Genomic DNA, 19,513 nt, shown 5'->3' with positions numbered 1-19,513 from the left:
CCCAATTTACCTACCTCACCCCCATACTGCTTTTATTTATTTACTTTTCTGCTCTTTTGCACACCAGTATCTCTTCTTGCACATGATCATCTGATGATTTATCACTCCATGTTAATCTGCTAAATTGTAATTATTCGATTTATTGCCTACCTCATGCCTTTTGCACACATTGTATATAGATTCTCTTTTTTTTCTACCATGTTATTGACTTGTTTATTGTTTACTCCATGTGTAACTCTGTGTTGTCTGTTCACACTGCTATGCTTTATCTTGGCCAGGTCGCAGTTGCAAATGAGAACTTGTTCTCAACTAGCCTACCTGGTTAAATAAAGGTGAAATAAAAAAATAAAAAAAAATAAAATAGCCTAATGTTCATGTCTTTATGTTTGTTCTGTAAACATGACTCTGTAGGCCGAGTAGATACATAGCCTAAATGAAGCATGGTCGTCATGAAATACCTTTATTTCCTCTGCATGAAATATGATTTTATTTGGATGATAATGGCTGTGGTCCAAGATCACCTTTTAGGAAGAGTTCCTTCCACATGAGGGAGCCCTCGAGTAGTGGTTATTCCTCCAGACAGCTGTGCACCGAACCAGCACTAGTCCACAGCCATCGCAGCACGCTGGCTTGGCTGACTCAGAGACAGGAAGGGTTGGGCACAATGGGACAGGTAAGAGGCTGATATGACTACCGATAAAACGATTAACTGTACTTGATTAAACACTACAATAACTATTAACGTTACTTTTACTATCATGAATGTCAAGTCTAGCGCATATAAGTGAATAATACGAAGGCAGGAAATAACAAGGACTACAAAAGTTTGCCGTACATGCGCTAGGCTTAACGTTACTTACAAATGCGACGTGGTAGCATTTACAGTAGAGTTTATAGTATTAGTACTAGTAAATACATAGTTACAATAGAATAGGCTACCGATTAGTTTCAACCGTTTTCTGTCCCTTTGTCTGTCTTTATCAACAGATTTCCCTCAGTGCAGTACACTTCCTGTGAATGTAATAGGCTACTATTACTGTACTGACTAGCATACAGTATGGTGTGCAGCAAAATTTGAATCAAAATTACAACCATACCTGGAATAAAGTTATATCATTAATTCAATGTATACCTGTGTAGAATTTTAAAGGTTATACAGTATAATGTCATTGAAATGACCATGAGTACTAGAATATGGGAAGTTAGTATGTTCTGTGGTATTGTATATCACCACAAGATGGTGTATTTGTCACGTTGGGCCCATGTTTCTGACTATAAGATATACACTTATTGTTTACCCAGGTCCAGCAAATCATAAGTAGGCCTGCAAACAACAGCTGTTGAAGGTATGTTAAATTACTTGGCAAGTTTGATTTATTAGCTGAGCAAGGTGCACCTATGCACTTTACTATGATGACCTCCTCTCAGAGAGATTTATCAACTTCCTCTCTCCTTTTCCTTCCCTTTTATCTTGCTGTCTCGTTCTATCTTTATTCCACGCACCATACAATGTTTGTTGAACCTTTTTCCTAGAACATTCTAGGCCCGCAGCACTTTACTCTAAAACTTTGATGTAATATTTGATTAGGTCTGAGTCTTAAACCTCAGTGACATTTACTCTAAACCTTGTTGCCTCATACTCCGTCCGGTCCGTGGTCTCCAAGAGTTTGTGAAAACAAACAGAAGGGAACTCTCTGCCCAAGGGGAGATTTGGGGTAGGGAGTAATGGTCAATATGCACAGTATGTCTTTTTCACTGCTTAGATCCAGTCTCTCCAGTGTCATGTGATTAATCCAGGATGTATTGTAAGGAATTGAATACTCTCAACTTCATCTTTGAATCACACAAAACATTGAATTACACACACCAGTCAGAAATGCACTGGGTCAGAGTATGTGGTTTCATGTGGGTTTGATCAGGAAGATGGTGATGCAATTCTTCTGGAAAGCAGCAAGACTGATAAAGGTGTTTCTCTGATGAGATTATGTTTCATACATGATGTTGTGGTGTGGTTTGTGTACAGATGTCAAAGTCTAATCCCACAGCCCCTAGCTCTTGGGAACAGATCCTACTGCAACATTTCATACAGTGTTTACAGCTTTCTTTGCATAGGCAGTAAAAACGGACATTTACATTTTAGTCATTTAGCAGATGCTCTCATCCAGAGCAACTTACATTTAGTGCATTCATCTCAAGATAGCTAGGTGAGACAACGACATATCAGCTGTAGTAATTAAGTTATCAGCAAAGACAGTACTAGTAGGAAAAGACAAGTAGAATATTTACTAATATACAAGCGGAGAGGTTTCCTGCTTTTCCTGTCCTCTTAATGAAAGGTTTCTCACTGTCTCGTCTGGCTGTCCAGTAATTACTCATATGGGAGCTCGTTCCTGCCAACATCATAGATTAGTCTCTTCATTAAATCAGTAAAACATTCCTATATTTCCAACATGGCAAAAACAAGACAGTGCCCCACAGCATGTAAAGGCCAAATAAACATTGATGCAGCTCTATAAAAGTTACTGGCCCAACCCCAGGGATATGGCTGAGGAAATAGTACTATAATGAAGTTGACATACAAAAGCAACCATCTCATAACATTAACGACTGCAGTATTCTGCTTTTTTCCAAAGATACGTATTGCATAATTAATCAACTTCAAATTGTCATTGCTACTTTTTGAGAAATGTATATAAGTAAGGGATGCATAGTCTCAGATGTATACTAGATACTTATGACTTTCTCCTTCCCTGACATATACAGTGCAGCCCAGATAATAACGCCAGAATGAGCCTCCCCAAAAGGGTCTCCCTCTGGACCGTGGTGGATGTGTTTGATTGGGTCAAGGAGCAGTACCCCTACCAAAAGAGTGTCCTCCAACTAGCCATCTTCAAGCATGACATATCTGGTAGCTATCTTCAGTAGCTCTTCTACTTACCAAATCTTGCCTTAGTACAAAACAACCTACAGTATATTCATGTACATCAGTTATCATTAATAGACTGCTATTATTATTAAAAAAAGTGAATATATGTGATATTTTATCCCAGGCTTACTTCAGCCCTGTACTGTATAAGTAACGGATGCCTGCAGAGAGTTCTGGACCCCACATAATGACATGGAACATTCATCTTCCCAGTTACTGTTAACCCTCTACAAACCACACAGCTCATTCACAGTGTCAGTACTGTTGTAATGTTGCATCAGTAAAACCTTGTCAAAAACATGCAGTAAAAACAACTGTTGTATGAGTAATAAAACCGTGTGTCCTAAGGCTTAGATCCTGGGACAGAAGTTTTGCCCACCGTGGGCTAAGTGCATTTGAATTCAAGTTAATTTAGGAATGGAATTTGACACATAATTCAAGTTCATCATGTCATATGAAATCCATTCAATTTGAAATCCATGCTACCAGCCTTATTTGACTTATTTGACTGGCATCATTTTGCTTCCATCTATAGTAGCCTCCCCTCACCACCTCTCTTGCCTTCTTGCTCTGTCCCTCCCCAGGCCGAGCTCTGCTGAGGATGGGTGAACACCAGTTGGAGAGGATGGGGGTGGAGGTGGAGCATCTTCAGGAGATCCTACTGGACATTCTTCTCCTCAGGGTCCAGGAGGAACTTGAGAACCTTAACGACATCTTCTCTGGTGAGGAACAAACATCCATTCTACTGTCTCCTTTTAAACTTTATCAGGAATTCAGTTGTAGCCTATATCAACGACTTTTTCTCTGGTGAAGACCTAACTTTACTTTATTGTCTAAAACTGCATCAGAAGGGGACAGATATCTACTGTGTCCTCTTAGATGGCTTCAGGAGTTCACTTGTACACTCTTAGAAAAAGGGTGCTATCTAGGACCTAAAATGTTTCTTTAGCTGTCCCCATAGGAGAACCCTTTGAAGAACCCTTTTTGGTTCCAGGTAAAAACCCTTTAAGTTCCATGTAGGACCCTTTCCACAGAGGATTCTACATGGAACCCAAAAAGGTTCTACATGAAACCAAAAAGGGTTCTCCGTGGAACCAAAAAAGGTTATCCTATGGGGACAGCTGAAGAACCCATTAGGAACCTTTTTGGAAGAGTGTAGCCTATATACCCAAAGTGACTCATACGAGGTTGCATTATCAGCCAACGTGATTGACAGACATGTATTTCAGCAAGAGGACTAGCTTAGAGACACCTGCCAAGAATAGATTGGCATCGAATGAGAAGAGAGAGAGGTGAAAGCCTCTGATGAACAGTACTATTCAACTGAACTGAAAATAAAATAATTAAATTGGCTTTGTTTGGCATGGATACAAGATAGCTATAGATTAAATAAGTTCAAGTTCAAAATATAGATAAAATAAGTTCACAATGGTCTTTGTTCAATGTGGTACGTATGCTTGCATATTTCAAATGCATTTTTAACCAAATGTATTTTTATCTCTCATTCTCTAGAGTGTTTCTCTTCATGACTATAACAGAAGAAGAGGCCTGAGATATCATTATTTAGTCCATCTACGGTGTGGAGGACTAGAGAAGAAAAAATACATTTGCCTTCAGTAGTCATTGACCTGAAGAAGGCGGCCAGATTGGTTTTGGCATGGTTGTAGTTTTACTGACACGTCTGTGAATCAAGACCTTGCCCCTCGCTCTGCGCTGCTCTTGTGGTCTTATTTTTCACAATACTCAATACACTATGTGGCAGCTATTGCAGAGGGAGAACATCATTCCCCACTTGAACAGGGGATACAGTGCATCCCTCATCTGGACTAAATGTTGCCATCCCGTACCCAGCAGTGATTTGGCTAGCTAATGGCCTGTTATATTACTCTCAGGAGACCCTGTGTGAATTAGAATGGAGAGTAAGTAAATTAGTCCTGAGTTTAATGCAGGGACACATGGCCATAATTTAGATAACAACCCAAATGCTGCTCAAACCTATTAGGCCCTACACAGGGAACATAATAGGGATCATTTAATGGGAAGTTTCTGGCAGAGACAAAATGGCTTTAAAGTTTTATGTATTTGCTTATATAGTTTTATGTTGGAGTAGGACTGTTGTGTCCTCTGACTGAAACTCGTCTTTATTTAGCTTTTGTTGCTCCACACCTCATGTTTGTAAGACGTCAGCAGAGTTTTTCTGTCTGTCAAATACAATGCAATGTCTAGCAAATCTTTAAATGGAACACAACTACATATAGAATCCCTCCAGTATGACTACCCAGCTAGGAATGTACTCTATGCAGAGATATCCTATTTTATTTGCTCCTAGAACATATTCATATAAACAGTTCATTGTGTAATCATGTGCTTGCTTAAATTACTCAGAGATAACAGTTTTGCATATTAAGTGGAGCAAATAAAAGTGCTATGTTTGCAAATACTAAATCTTTTTGTGTTTCAAATCCTCCTTCCTCAGAGAAATTCCTCCCCAGACTTAAATGTCCTGTCCATTGTATAATGATAACGTTTGTTTGCTCCAGTTTGAAGTATTTTAGTGCATCCCTAAGGTTCTGCACCTTTCATTAGACACTACATGCACATGAAAAACTGCAGGACTGTCAAATCTGAAGCTCAAACAGTACCTTAGCAAAGCATGCAATGCAGTTTAACTCCAAACCACTATACCTGTATTATAGTGTAATGTTTTCATAAACAGGAAACACTATGTTTAGACATCCATTTGCTATCCAGCCTAGAACACAGGAGAGAAACAAGTTGTTCCAGTGAAGAGATGAGGATGAAATGTCACACGGGTGTTTAGTGGGTAAATCTGTGGATGAACACTATTTAGTGCATGAGTCTGACCTGACACCTCATATTTGCTAATGAAGACCAAATCTGATCATTGTTCATTTGAAATAATTGTCTTCGCTGATAATTATATAAAAATCAATGTGTAGAATCAGCCAGTGGCCTAAATCTTGAGAGACACACTGGTGCCCTCAGACAATGTCCATTTGTCTCTATTACATGACTCGTCACGATACATCTTCCCACTTCACCACACACTTGTCAGACAACCCAAACTTTAAATCTCCTCCTACTTTTAAAGGGCAGCCAGAAAACAGAGGACAGCAGAAAGCAAGCAAAAACACATTGCTCAGTGAAAGTAACACCTCTAGGGGAACATTACTTTTTTTCTTTGTTCAGTAATCCAGCTCCTGAAAAGCCCAGCCCAGGCCTGGCATGCTGAATCTGATGTGCCCCATAAAAGGACTGTTTACATTTCCTCACCTTCCATGGACATTAGCAAGTGCTGAGCCTGTGGCTCTAGGGTCCCAGTGGGGGGCACACCAAATTAGACAGGCTGATTAATGTCCCTCAGAGATGCATGGCATTTGATTTCCTCCATTCAGGGCGATGGTGCATCAGGAAAGCGCTGACTCACGTTAAATGTAAATATACCTCGGGGAGAGACACTTAATCATATATGACAGTGAGGGCTTCCCGAATATTCCAAAGGTTAGCAAATCGTGCCTTTGACCCAAAGAGATGGAGAAAAAAAAAAGAAACATGGAACCGAACTTTTCTGTTGTTTGGCATGCAACAAATGATGGGTTGAACAAAGAGAAAGGACTACAATGGACTGCTAAGTGGAGCTAACATACAGCAAGATACATTCTCGGTAGTAACAGTTTTATTGTAACTAGACTCAGTAAAATTTCCTGGCCAAAATATTGTTCCAATAAGTTAGGGGGAGTTTCCGTAACCTCTTTGTCTTGTTTATATTTCACTCAAATTTCAGTTCAAGAATGCAATCAGGGTTTTGTTAACGTGGAGTCCAGTGGAGGCTGCTGAGGGGAGGGCGGCTAATAATAATGGCTGGAACGCAGCGAATGGAATGGCATCAAACACAAGGAAACCAAGTATTTGATGTATTTGATACCATTTCACTGATTCCGCTCCAGCCATTACCACACGGGCTCGTATCAAATGAAGGTGCCACCAACCTCCTATGGTGGAGTCTCTGGTCTGTGTTATATTCCATATCTAATAGACACTCTGTTGGCTAAAATCTATACTTTCTTCTGCCAAGACATAATGCATCTCCAGTCTATTGTCTGCACCGCTGAATCAATCATTAATGTAGGCAGCAGATAAAAGAGGGAAGCTTTTTAGCAACTACTTAATTATTAAGGGTTGGTTGAACTTTTCACATGACTTTCTGATTCTCATTTTAGTTGAACGTTTAACAAGGTTACTCGAACCAGGTGTCAAGTAAGGGTTATAACTTACTGATTCTTCATTATCCAGCTACAAATATATGTATTTCCTATCTTAAATTCATGACATGATCTTATTGCTCAGGTAACAAGCTTAATTCAGGCGATGTACTGTAGCACGGCTGCACAGCAGAGCATACAACTCACAGAATGTCTTCTGCCACACTGAGACGGACAGACCATCTGAGGAGTGCCATTATAGGTCTTTGTGCATGTTGATCATGACTTCATTGGGTCAGCACATTGCCTTAGAGATGCGTTTCTAATGGGATACCTGGGGAGGTCCAGCGAAGAGGTGGGCCTTAAATCTCAGCCTGACAGACATTGCTCTTACTCTAATGACACTACTTATGCCTATCGGTCACACAGACAGGCAGCCAGGGGTTGGGGAGACTTTAGACTGGGGAAAGGATGACAGGGCTCCTTTCAGAATAATGAACCAATTAGTTCCCTTGTCTTTGAAAGTGTGTGAGGAAAAACCACAGACAAAGTAATGACATATCCCTTGCAATTAAATTATTTGCTGCCTGTGAGGGGCTGAACCTCGTCACTTTCAGCACAACTCTGCATTTTTCCCTTCGCTCCCTGTTTGCTGTGTTTGCATTTATAGAAATGGTAGTACATCCCATCCCTATCCCCCGCCAGCCTTAGCCAACCAGCAGTGCATCCATCTGACGCCACTGCAGACTGTTTGTCACTGTCTTGTAAATTATTCATAGCTGCAACTGCAAGAAAAGGATCAATACATTCTGATATAGAAATTAGTTAGTGGCAGGGCATGAGATGCATACATTTTTTGGATTAGAGAGAATAAACAGTGGAAACAGTCCTGGAAGTGATATTGAGGTTGAAGAGGCCATGCCAGGAAGCTGTTGTATTTAGGTGATTTCATCTGTTCCCTGCTGATGTGTTTTATGGCAAAGAGATAATGCTGACATTGGTGACCAATGTGTTAGTCACACCATACAATCACAAGATAACAACCCATAAAGCCTGAGTGAAATCATTTTCAGAAATATTTTTTTCCTCAATGGACATTTTAGGGGAAACAATTTACAATTATTGACAAACTGTACGTGCAAATATACAGTTGAAGTCGGAAGTTTACATACACTTAGGTTGGAGTCATTAAAACGTGTTTTTCAACCACTCCACAAATTTCTTGTTAACAAACTATAGTTTTGGCAAGTCGGTTAGGACATCTACTTTGTGCATGACACAAGTAATTTTTCCAACAATTGTTTACAGAAAGAATATTTCACTTATAATTCACTGTATCACAATTCCAGTGGGTCAGAAGTTCACATACACTAAGTTGAATGTGCGTTTAAACAGCTTGGAAAATTCCAGAAAATGATGTCATGGCTTTAGAAGCTTCTGATAGGCTAATTGACATAATTTGAGTCAATTGGATGTGTACCTGTGGATGTATTTCAAGGCCTACCTTCAAACTCAGTGCCTCTTTGCTTGACATCATGGGAAAATCAAAAGAAATCAGCCAAGACCTCAGAAAAGAATTGTAGATGATACTGTGGTTGGTTTGGAGGATTTCCAATTAAATATAAAATCTGTGAGTGAAGCAAACGCTACAACAAACAACTGCTTTACTTTTGATAAGAGTGGGCAGCACAGATGGATCTCCAAATATAGCTATCAAAGGAGAAGGYTGCAGGTTGATATCGAGAACTTTGGATGGAGTAGTAAAAAAGGATGATTAATACTCCAATAGCTTAGGGCATGAGTAGAACATATGAGTGTGATCAGCGGTGGACACTGAGCATCTGTCACATGTATCATTTGTGTCTGGGAAAAACTTACTAAGTTTCATCTTGGTGAAATGAATTCTATGCAAGACTTTAAACTTACGAGCACAAGAAGATGTGGAGTTAAGCCTAAGAACGTCCTCCTCCCACCAGTAAGGTCAAGTTCAAGTTCTCTTCCTTGATTTGGTGGATGGAAGATGGTTTCATATCGTATTGTTTTCAGAAAGATACATAATGTTCCATGGATGAGAAGTGTGTGTGTGTGTGTGTGTGTGTGTGTGTGTGTGTGTGTGTGTGTGTGTGTGTGTGTGTGTGTGTGTGCGCGCGCGCCATGCGTGTCTGCGCGTCTGCGCGTGCTCGTGTGTGTGTGTTAACATACAGAGAGAGTGTTAACAATGCTCTCCCAGCAGAGACAAAGGAGAAATGGTTTATAGTGTGGAGAGACAGTGACATTATAACAGAATCAACCACCATACAGATGTAGGATCTTAATTTGAGCCAGTTTGCTACAGTATGAAAATAATCCTGCAGCAACAGGACATGTGAATTATTACGTGGATTATAATTAATGGACATTTTTGTAAGGGTTGATACATTTTTCATTAGGGCAAATTAAGTCTGACATTTCAAAGTGGAAATTACAAACTTTAGAAGCCTTTCTAAAACTCAAATACACTACAAGTTTGAATTGCCGTGCAGGAAAATTTGCAGCAACAAAAGAGTGATCTAATTAAGATTCTACATCTTTAACAGATTTTACTCCACCCAAACTGTCACTCTGGAGCAACAAGATAGGAAATCATATTTATTCGATATGTGTACATGCTTACGAAATCAAGCTGTGTTCATTGAAGACTGTAGAATTAGATTGTAAATTAATTTAATTATGAAATTAACAAATATCCTCTCATTTCAGAACTCACATGCTTCTATTTATTGTCTGTCCTCCACATGAGAGAAAGTATATGAACGTATGATACTGCATCGGAAAAATAAACGAGGCCAATGCATCCGTACTGTAGACCTACAGAGAATTTACATCTTGCAGCCTATTGAATTCATTTGGCCCTGAATTGCCTAGAAAATGAAAGGCATACCACAGAGTTTCTAAAGCCAGAGGCACAACATCACAAGACTTCCGGTAACGCTTCTGAAATAGACAAAGCAGACCCGGCTGGGTTTGGGTTTTGAGAAGTCAATGAGAGAAGTGTGAAATTCTTCCTTAGTTGTTAATTTTCTCAAAATCTAAAGGCACTACCTGGATTCAAGTTAATGTCTTAAGTAGTTGAACATGTTATTAGTCCAACCTAGTGACAAACGGACACATTTTCCTTTGTGCCTTTGATTTGAAGGCCTGCACATGCACAGTTCGGTGCGAGACTACGATTTGACCCGATTATGTATTTCTGCGCATTTTGCTTAGCTAGCCAACGTCGCCATGACATCTCCTACGAGTGTGATCAGGGATTTCTATTGGAGAAGCAGTTTCTGCCAATCTTCATACTGTACTGTCTTTGGGCATACCTTCCATGCTATCGCTAACAATCCCAGTTTCAACTGCACTGGGCAGATGGCAGACAGCGTGTATGACGTTGTGTGGGCAAGTGGTTTCGTCAGGGCACCTCTACAAGGTGTCAAAAGTGTTCCACAGGGAACTGTTTAGCGTGAAAAACCCAGCAGCGTTGCAGTTCTTGACACACTCAAACCGGTGCACCTGGCACCTACTACCATACCCTGTTCAAAGGCACTTAAATATTTTGTCTTGCCCATTCACCCACTGAATGGCACACATACACAATTCATATCTCAATTGTCTCAAGGYTTAAAAATCCTTCTTTAAACTGTCTCCTACCCTTCATCTACACTGATTGAAGTGGATTTAACAAGTGACATCAAGAAGGGATCATAGCTTTCACCTGGATTCACCTGGTCAGTATATGTCATGGAAAGAGCATGTTTTATACACTATGTGTATATCAATGTTGCAGTCCAGAAATGAGAGCATTACCATCTATGCCAAATGCCTGGGCCTCTGATGGAGACTGTAGAACCCATACTTCAGTATTCCCACTTCTCTCGTATAGGATCGAAAGGATTCCACCATGGTCACCAATGTACCTGACCGATGTAGTGCCTTAGCAGAATTCAATCTAAAGCTTGTGCGGTCCAGAGACGAGAACTCTACCCTCTATGGCAAAAGCCTCGGCTCCTGACAGGGACAATAGCATTCTCACCACTGAGATGTTATAATTGTAAAATAATCTGTTTGTCACTTGTGAAACTGATTCTACATTGAATTTAGTCTTCGAGATGCTCAAACAAGCACGGGTATCTGTAGTTGATGTTCTTCAACTCTAAAATGCACCTATTCCCCAATAGGCGGCCTGCAAGCCAAATTTGGCCCTGGTGTGGTTTTATTTGGCCCCCCAAGTAAAAAATAAAATAAATWAATAAATATATTTTTTCATTTAATTTAATTGTTGGACATAAAAACTGTAAAACCCCCCAGGAAATCAGCTCCAAGTGATTTTCATTTTGGAAATCTGTTACCATGTATTCCCAAGCATAATAGAGAGACACGTAATCGTATACAAATGTAAGCAAGGTTTCAGATGATTATGTTTGGTCAAATATATCTATTTGTGCTTAGGCAGCCCCCCGCACCTCTCTGATTCAGAGGAAGACACATTTCAGTTGAAGGCATTCAGTTGTACAACTGACTAGGTATCCCCCTTTCCCTTTTTTTGCGGTCAGTTTACAGTCTACAAATTATTTGTTATTATGTTCCGGCCCCCCGACCATCCACTCAAGAAAAGATTTGGCTGAATCTAGGTGATGATCCCTGCACTAGACTTTGTAAGACAAAATCCACAAAGAAAAGACATCAGGCAAATGCTTACAGTATGTGGTCTCAATGTTTAAATAGTGAYGGCAAGGTTAGTTCAAACTGCAGGACTTGGTGAAAAGATAATGGAAGACAAAAGTGAGAGACAATGAATAAAGATGTTCAAACAAGCCCATCTATCTGTAGTGGATGTTCTTCAACTCTAAAATGCACTAGACTGTGTAAGACAAAACCCATAAAGAAAAGACAACAGGCAAATGCATATGTGGTCCCAATGTCTAAACAGTGACAGCAGGGCTAGTTCACACTGCAATAGCATGGTTCTCCTCACAGGTGAGTGAATCAGCCCATGCTCGGTGAATAGCACTTGGTTGATCTCTGGGAGCAGGACACAGCATAGCTGATTAGATCATGTGAGACAAAATTGAGAGACAAAAATGAATAAAATAAATCAGCAAAGGAATGTAGTTTGTGAGCTAGAAAATGAACATCCTGGCAGTCTGAGGCAGGGTGCTCTGCAATCATCCTACTCCAACTATTGACAGCGATAATGGGGCATTTATTATTTGTTAGAAGGAAATGAGTTGGTCCTGTCCTGCCTTGATGACTGTATTAGCTTTACACTACTTGACCTATAGATATTTGTAGTCACCAACTGTCTACCAGCTGTCTACTACCTTAGGTGCWGGATAACATGATTGGCAGACGTGATCAGCAGAGATGGTAGCATGGATAGTACATGAGTTTTGATTAGTTTACAGTTTAGCACTTGGCAGCATTTGTCTGTCCAGCTAGCGACCATAAAAGTAAGTATTTTGAAAACATTTTTAAGAATTGGCATTGGCAACAAACGGAACTGTGTTCAGAAGAAATAAATATACACAATATGTAAAAAGCAGTTCCTCCCTCGACAGAGATCGATCATCTCGAAAGCTAAAGCAGACAGCTTGCTACGGCCCACCGCCTATTCCTTAATTTGGTGTTTATTACGATTCTTCAAATTCTTATAGGATTCCTGCTGCAAGGCAGCATGGTGATTGAATTACTGTGGGGAGCCAATCAAGTTACTCCAGAAGACATTCGGAATGGCCTCCATATCCCCATTGGTTCGATGGGTTCTCTGTGATTAATGTGGAGTAATTGGCAAGTCATCCATGCATTCAGTCAAACCTTCACTCCAGGTGAGAGGAAAGGAGAGGGGCAAATAATTGACGATGGAAGGAAGCAATCAAACAAGACATTGGTACTTTTATTAGCATAGAGAGCACCTAGCAGCAGTCTGCACACTATCTCCAGGTTAAAGAGCGCGGCCTGTTATTGAATATATCCATTTGTCAAGACAAATGAGGTACACAGCTCTGGGTCTGATGGGCAAGCTTCCAGCGAGGCCAAACTACCGTGTAGTTTATTACCGGGGTGAGGAAAATTAGTTTTCCCTGAAAACGCAGGCAAGGGCAATTTATTTTCCTGACATCAATGGATCTTTGGCAGTTGATTTATCTTTGCTGTGTTCGAACTGATTGTGTGAGAGCATCTGCAGGTGGCCGCAGTGGCTTGTGGGAGAAAGGGTTTCAGGGCAGCGATGCCTTGGCTCATTTGGTTGTAGTAATTTATAGTTGCAAAGCCTTGCAAAAGTTCTGATAGAGAAATATTAAATTATCATTGGCTTGGCATGTCCTGTGTCTGTCTATATAAAGAAAAATGAAAGCCTGTGGTAAAGATATATATTTCGCAAACTCTTATTAAAGAAAGTCTATCTTATAAAATAATGTCTATACAACCTGTTCAAAGCCATGCAATATGATTMTAGAATTTGTTTGGCTTTATCTTTAAAGATGTATCGATCTTCCGCTATCAAGTCTTATCATCAATCTTTCCCATCATACATATGTCTGGCTATATATTTTCGGCATGCTTCCCTGAGTGCATAATATGGATATCTCCTAAATGATTCTCATTTGCAAACTAGCTAATTTAAAAATACATGAGTATGCCATTCACATGACATTGCATAAACATTTTACAGGGGTTGGTCAATGAAGCACATCATATGCTATACATTTTGCACTGGGGAAAGGAGGGTTTGAAAAATGTATGGTGAYAGGGTGACAAGTTGTAAAGTGTTGGAGGTAATTGGTGCCCTGATGCAGTGATATGGGTGCTTTATTTTCCAATGATTTTACAGTTAGTATAGCGGTTCTGGTCCTTCGTAGCAAATATATTTATGGAGATGTTTAGAAAATTGTATATCTGGTTGAATGATGATAGAAATAGTCTGGATGAAGTCATAGTTCTCAAATTCTTATATTTTTGGGTCCAATGTCTATGTCTATGTCTTGAGTTTTTGAGTAGTTTTGTGTTTGGGAGAATTTCAATTTCATTCCCATAAGTTTCTTGACAGCACTGGAATGATTCTGTCAGTCTGAGACATGATCTTCTCTCAGTATCTCTTGTTACTGAAAATTGAACTTTGGAATCAGCTCCTGACTGATATGAAAGAGATACTGCCTTCATAGGGCATAAAAATCAATCCTCAAGACCTGTCATACAAGGGATATAGCACTTAATGTCCTTCTCAAGAGGGGGCATGCTGATGAGAATGGGTGAGCTTAATTCAAGCTGAGTTGTCAGAATGAAGATAACTATTCACGACTGGTGAAGAGGGATTGCACTGGAGAGAGAGAGAGCTAGAAAGAGAGATAGAGAGAGAAAGATAGGGAGYTGTACTTTAAATTGAATACAGAACATGGATTAAATTCTCCTGCTGATATCACCCTTGTGAACAGACTGTAATAATACCAGTATAATCTTGCATATCCTGTTGGAAATTCCTGTGATCATCCCACTGTAGCTCTGAGGGGATATGTGAGAKCAGAAACTCTCGTTCCTGTTAATGATGACATCCCTTTGGACCAAGTGTCTGGTTAACATGAAATTCAGAAAACACAAGATGTAGTGGTCATCTGTTTAAAGTCAAGTGTCCAAATGTTTTACTTGGATTAATGCAGTGAATAAAACCAAGTCTTGATTCCTGAAGTCTTGATTCTTATGTCTTAATTTTCATGACCGCACTGATAAGTGTCCATATCAAAGCAGAGTGATCACAATGGGATACCAATAAGTAATACACTGTAAGGCATTTGAAACTGGGTTTGAACCAACAGTTAGTGCAGCACATTTTCTCAAATTAGGATCAAGTCGTAAGAGGTCATCTCCACATGTAAAAACAGTCTGACAAACAACCATGTTGATGTCCTGACAGTCTTGTGCAAGAAGATAAAAAGTGTCACAGCACCAAAYATTGGGAGTCCTCCACCCCAACACAAATCACTTTCCATCTTCCAGTTAGGACATGAGGGGCTATGCTAGCATCAGCAGCTCTCAGTGTGACCTGGAACAAAAGGCCTTTGTCCTGAAAAAATAATCCACTCTCGGAATTTAAGACTCACTGGCTCTTAAAACATTCTAAGAATAAATACTTATAGATGTAGGATCTTAATTTGAGCCAGTTTGCTACAGCTGGAAAATAATCCTGCAGCAACAGGAAAGGTGAATTATTATGTGGATTATAATGGATATTTTTTGTATGGGTTGGTACATTTTGCGTTAGGGCAAATCAAGTCTGACATTTTGAAGTGGAAATTACAAACTTTAGAAGCCTTTTTAAACGTTGAATACACTACAAGTTTGCATTTCCTGCTGTACAGGACATTTTTCATCAACAAAACAGTGATCAAATGAAGATCCTACATCTGTAGCTATATCTTTGGTTTAATGCCTCACTCTTTTCTTACTCTCAATATTTATGCTTAATACAACGGTCTTTCTTCAGTAGCATCCAGCTGGCAATGTTTGATGCAGCCACTATTAGATTCATACACTAAATATAACATTTCTGTTAAGTTGAGCTCAAGTTTTTCCTGACCTGATTTTTCAGTCTCTATTTTGTCAGAGCCCAGTCAAATGTTTGAGAGAAACTGCTATTGCTTCATCCATAATACACACATGCCTACAATATGTATAAAGAGCATGTGGAAATATGTTTTCCCAGTGGTTACCAGCTTCCAATGCAATTATAAGTAGCCTACTGCACAAAACCATCAACTTGACTCCCCACTGCAGTAAGAACACTGAAACACAGATAATCAACACAAGCCTGTACAATGACTAAATTCTGGGAAACATTTCAAGACAGTCCTTTAACCCAGAATAAATATAAACATTTCAGGAAATCCAGGCTGGGACTCCCTGCAGAGAGGCCATGCAGTTTGACCAGGTGTTGGAAGCTGTGGAGCTGTGGCAGTGTCCAGGTTCTCCCAGGGAGTGTGAGAGATGGGTGTCTGGATCACGGGTGTTGGCCAGGGGTACCGCTGGGCTCTGTGCTGGCCCCAGTACTTTTTACTGAGCAGGAGAGAGACACGTGCCGTGGACTTGTCTGGTGGCGCCAGATGGAAGTTGTCTGGCTTCAGCTTTCATCTTCCTATGCTGCTGGGCAACCATACAACTTGTAGTGTGTAAAGAGCTGCATGGCAGGCTGCATGGTTTTCACAATTGAAATTGACAACCACCATTGAAAGTAAATATCTACAGTATCCTGTATCTTCATTTCAAACAGGGAAAATGTCTCCTTGGAGATGGCATTTGTATTCACAAACAGAATACCTCTGGGCTCAGACATCAATTCAAAGTCTATTTCACATTGGTTYGTCATCATTTCCTTTAAATGATATGGAAACAACATTGATTCAACCAGTGTGTGCCCAGTGGCTATGTTCTGTCACTGTAGTTCCCTAAATTTGATCAAACATACAGTACCATCTTCATCTGAACAACCGAGATTACCAGACCAGCTTTTTAAAACATAGATCTACACCTATCGTGTCATATTAATTCTTCTTTAGACCTGCTGCTGTCTCAATATTATTCTCTTTGGATATTACTACAACTATAATTCCCTATTACTTTTTACATCATTATCAGAGGGACCGCAGATGACTTACTCTCCAAGTCAACAATGAAAGAATATCATGCTATGGCAGTTAGTAGAAATAATTAAGGTTCTGTTATCCGAACACCTGCAGCATATAATTGATCTGCACCACATTAAACAGGGGTATAAAATAGACAAAATTAAATGCTTAGAAGGTGCTGTGTTTTTCCAGGTSCACTTTTTCAACTTGACAGAACGCGTGTCTGAGCAAAGATGAACTCATTGACACACCATACTGGCAGTGTTTTAAAAGTACGATACCTGTAACATCTTCAGTAGCCATTCAATACTATTAATGAAGTGCTGCCACACCTCACAATAAATTCATAGACTTATGAAAAGTGCGTACTCCCTATCTGCTTTAACCTTTCTAGGACACACGTTCCGCTAGCGGAACCCCCCCCCCCCACAACATTCCGCTGAAAAGGCAACGCGGGAAATTCAATTTTTTTTGGGTTGAAATATGTAACTTTCACACAGAAGTCTTCATTTATTAAGTTATTGGTTTGGTGGTTGTCAATATCTTCATATTGATCCATCACATCCATTGAACAAAGTTGTACATTTTCAGATCTCAGTTCATTTCCCAAATTCATGTCTAGTCTAACTGTAACTGGACCTTGAATATTATATTAACATAAAATACAGTAGTTGAGTTATGTAATCGACCATAAGCCCAAGGGAGCTGTGTCGTGTGTTTGAGTCAGGGGCAACAAACAATGTATTACTTTTCTTTAGGGAGTTGGACATTCTAAACGCAGGTCATCGTTTTTCAGTCATGAATCTTGTTCTGGAGGCAACTCTACATGGCTGTCACTATCTGGAACAGCCACAAAGTTATAAAATCTGATTTTAAACCTAAACCTAACCTTAACCCTAACCTTAACCACACTGCAAACCCTAATGCTTAACCTGATCTTAAATTAAGATCAAAATGCATGAATTTTTACAATATACCCACTTTTGAATATGCATCTGGACTATCTAAGGGGAAATCACTCAGTTCTGTCTCTAGGGCAAGACTCATGACAATAAATGTCAACCTGCATACTAAACAGAACATCCACCATTTTGAAAAAAGTAAATCATAAAATAGAAACAGTGACCCCTTCACTTGCTATATATGTTTAATTTGAAATATATTGTTTTTTGTGAAGGGGCCTTTCAGAGATAAGAGAGAAGAACATCCATCTGAAGCTGAGCACTCTGAGACGACCCTCATCTGAACCAATTCAATGTTATACTGTGCCTGTGTTATACCTGTCACGGATCCCCCCGGAACTGATGCACATTCTGTTTCCCAGTTCCGGAGGTCTACGTCACCGGCTTTCTAGTCTTCACTGAACGGGATTTATTATCATCAACCCCAGACTGTCTTGTCTGATTACACACACCTGGTTCCCATTTCCCCTGATTAGTACGTTATATATGTGCCCTCTGTTCCCTCTGTCTTTGTCGGTTATTGTTCCCATGTCCGTTGGTGGTGTACCTATGCGTTGGTGCAGCTGTTATGATGCATGCTATATACAGTTGAAGTCGGAAGTTTACATACACCTGAGCCAAATACTTTTAAACTCAGTTTATCACAATTCCTGACAATTAATCCTGGTAAAAATTCCCTGTTTTAGGTCAGTTAGGATCACCACTTTATTTAAAAAATGTGAAATGTCAGAATAATAGTAGAGAGAATGATTTATTTCAGCTTTAATTTCTTTCATCACATTCCCAGTGGGTCAGAAGTTTACATAAATTCAATTAGTATTTGGTAGCATTGCCTTTAAATTGTTTAACTTCGGTCAAACATTTCGGGTAGCCTTCCACAAGCTTCCCACAATAAGTTGGGTGAATTTTGGCCCATTCCTCCTGACAGAGCTGGTGTAACTGAGTCAGGTTTGTAGGCCTCCTTGCACGCACACGCATTTCCAGTTCTGCCCACACATTTTCTATGGGATTGAGGTCAGGGCTTTGTGATGGCCACTCCAATACCTTGACTTTGTTGTCCATAAGCCATTTTTACACAACTTTGAAAGTATGCTTGGAGTCATTGTTCTTTTGGAACACCCATTTGCGACCAAGCTTTAACTTCCTAACTGATGTCTTGAGATGTTGCTTCAATATATCCACGTAATTTTCTCCCTGATGATGTCATCTATTTTGTGAAGTGCACCAGTCCCTCCTGCAACAAAGCACCCCCACAACATGATGCTGCCACCCCCGTGCTTCACGGTCGGGATGGTGTTCTTCGGCTTGCAAGCCTCCCCCTTTTCCCTCCAAACATAACAATGGTCATTATGGCCAAAGAGTTTTATTTTGTTTCATCAGACCAGAGGACATTTCTCCAAAAATTCTTTGTCCCCATGTGCAACCGTAGTCTGGCTTTTTTATGGCGGTTTTGGAGCAGTGGCTTCTTCCGTGCTGAGCGGCCTTTCAGGTTAAGTTGATATAGGACTCGTTTTACTGTGGATATAGATACTTTTGTACCTGTTTCCTCCAGCATCTTCGCAAAGTCCTTTGCTGTTGTTCTGGGATTGATTTGCACTTTTCGCACCAAAGTACCTTCATCTCTAGGAGACAGAATGCGTCTCCTTCCTGAGCGGTATGACGGCTGCGTGGTCCCATGGTGTTTATACTTGCGTACTATTGTTTGTACAGATGAAAGTGGTACCTTCAGGCGTTTGGAAATTGCTCCCAAGGATGAACCAGACT

The 19,513-nt window shown here is 40.0% G+C and overlaps 1 protein-coding gene across 2 annotated transcripts; it reads left to right on the top strand.

Annotated features, from left to right (window-relative positions):
- Nucleotides 1–585: 585 nt before the first annotated feature.
- On the top strand, nt 586–18,417 carry LOC111954528 (sterile alpha motif domain-containing protein 12-like). 2 transcript variants are annotated; one of them, XM_023974325.2, is made up of 5 exons: nt 586–673; nt 1,303–1,346; nt 2,764–2,908; nt 3,511–3,648; nt 17,965–18,417. In XM_023974325.2, exons 3-5 carry the CDS (start codon nt 2,788–2,790, stop codon nt 17,979–17,981), a joined length of 276 nt encoding a protein of 91 aa, XP_023830093.1. In that variant the 5' UTR covers nt 586–673; nt 1,303–1,346; nt 2,764–2,787; the 3' UTR covers nt 17,982–18,417. The 2 variants fall into 2 exon arrangements, with proteins under 2 accessions (XP_023830093.1, XP_023830092.1); XM_023974324.2 differs by lacking the exon at nt 17,965–18,417 and adding an exon at nt 4,439–5,010.
- The last annotated feature ends 1,096 nt before the right edge of the window (nt 18,418–19,513 follow it).

This window comes from Salvelinus sp. IW2-2015, linkage group LG28 (assembly GCF_002910315.2).
Source record: "Salvelinus sp. IW2-2015 linkage group LG28, ASM291031v2, whole genome shotgun sequence".
Lineage (NCBI taxonomy): Eukaryota > Metazoa > Chordata > Actinopteri > Salmoniformes > Salmonidae > Salvelinus > Salvelinus sp. IW2-2015.
This window is presented reverse-complemented; position numbering and strand designations above follow the sequence as displayed.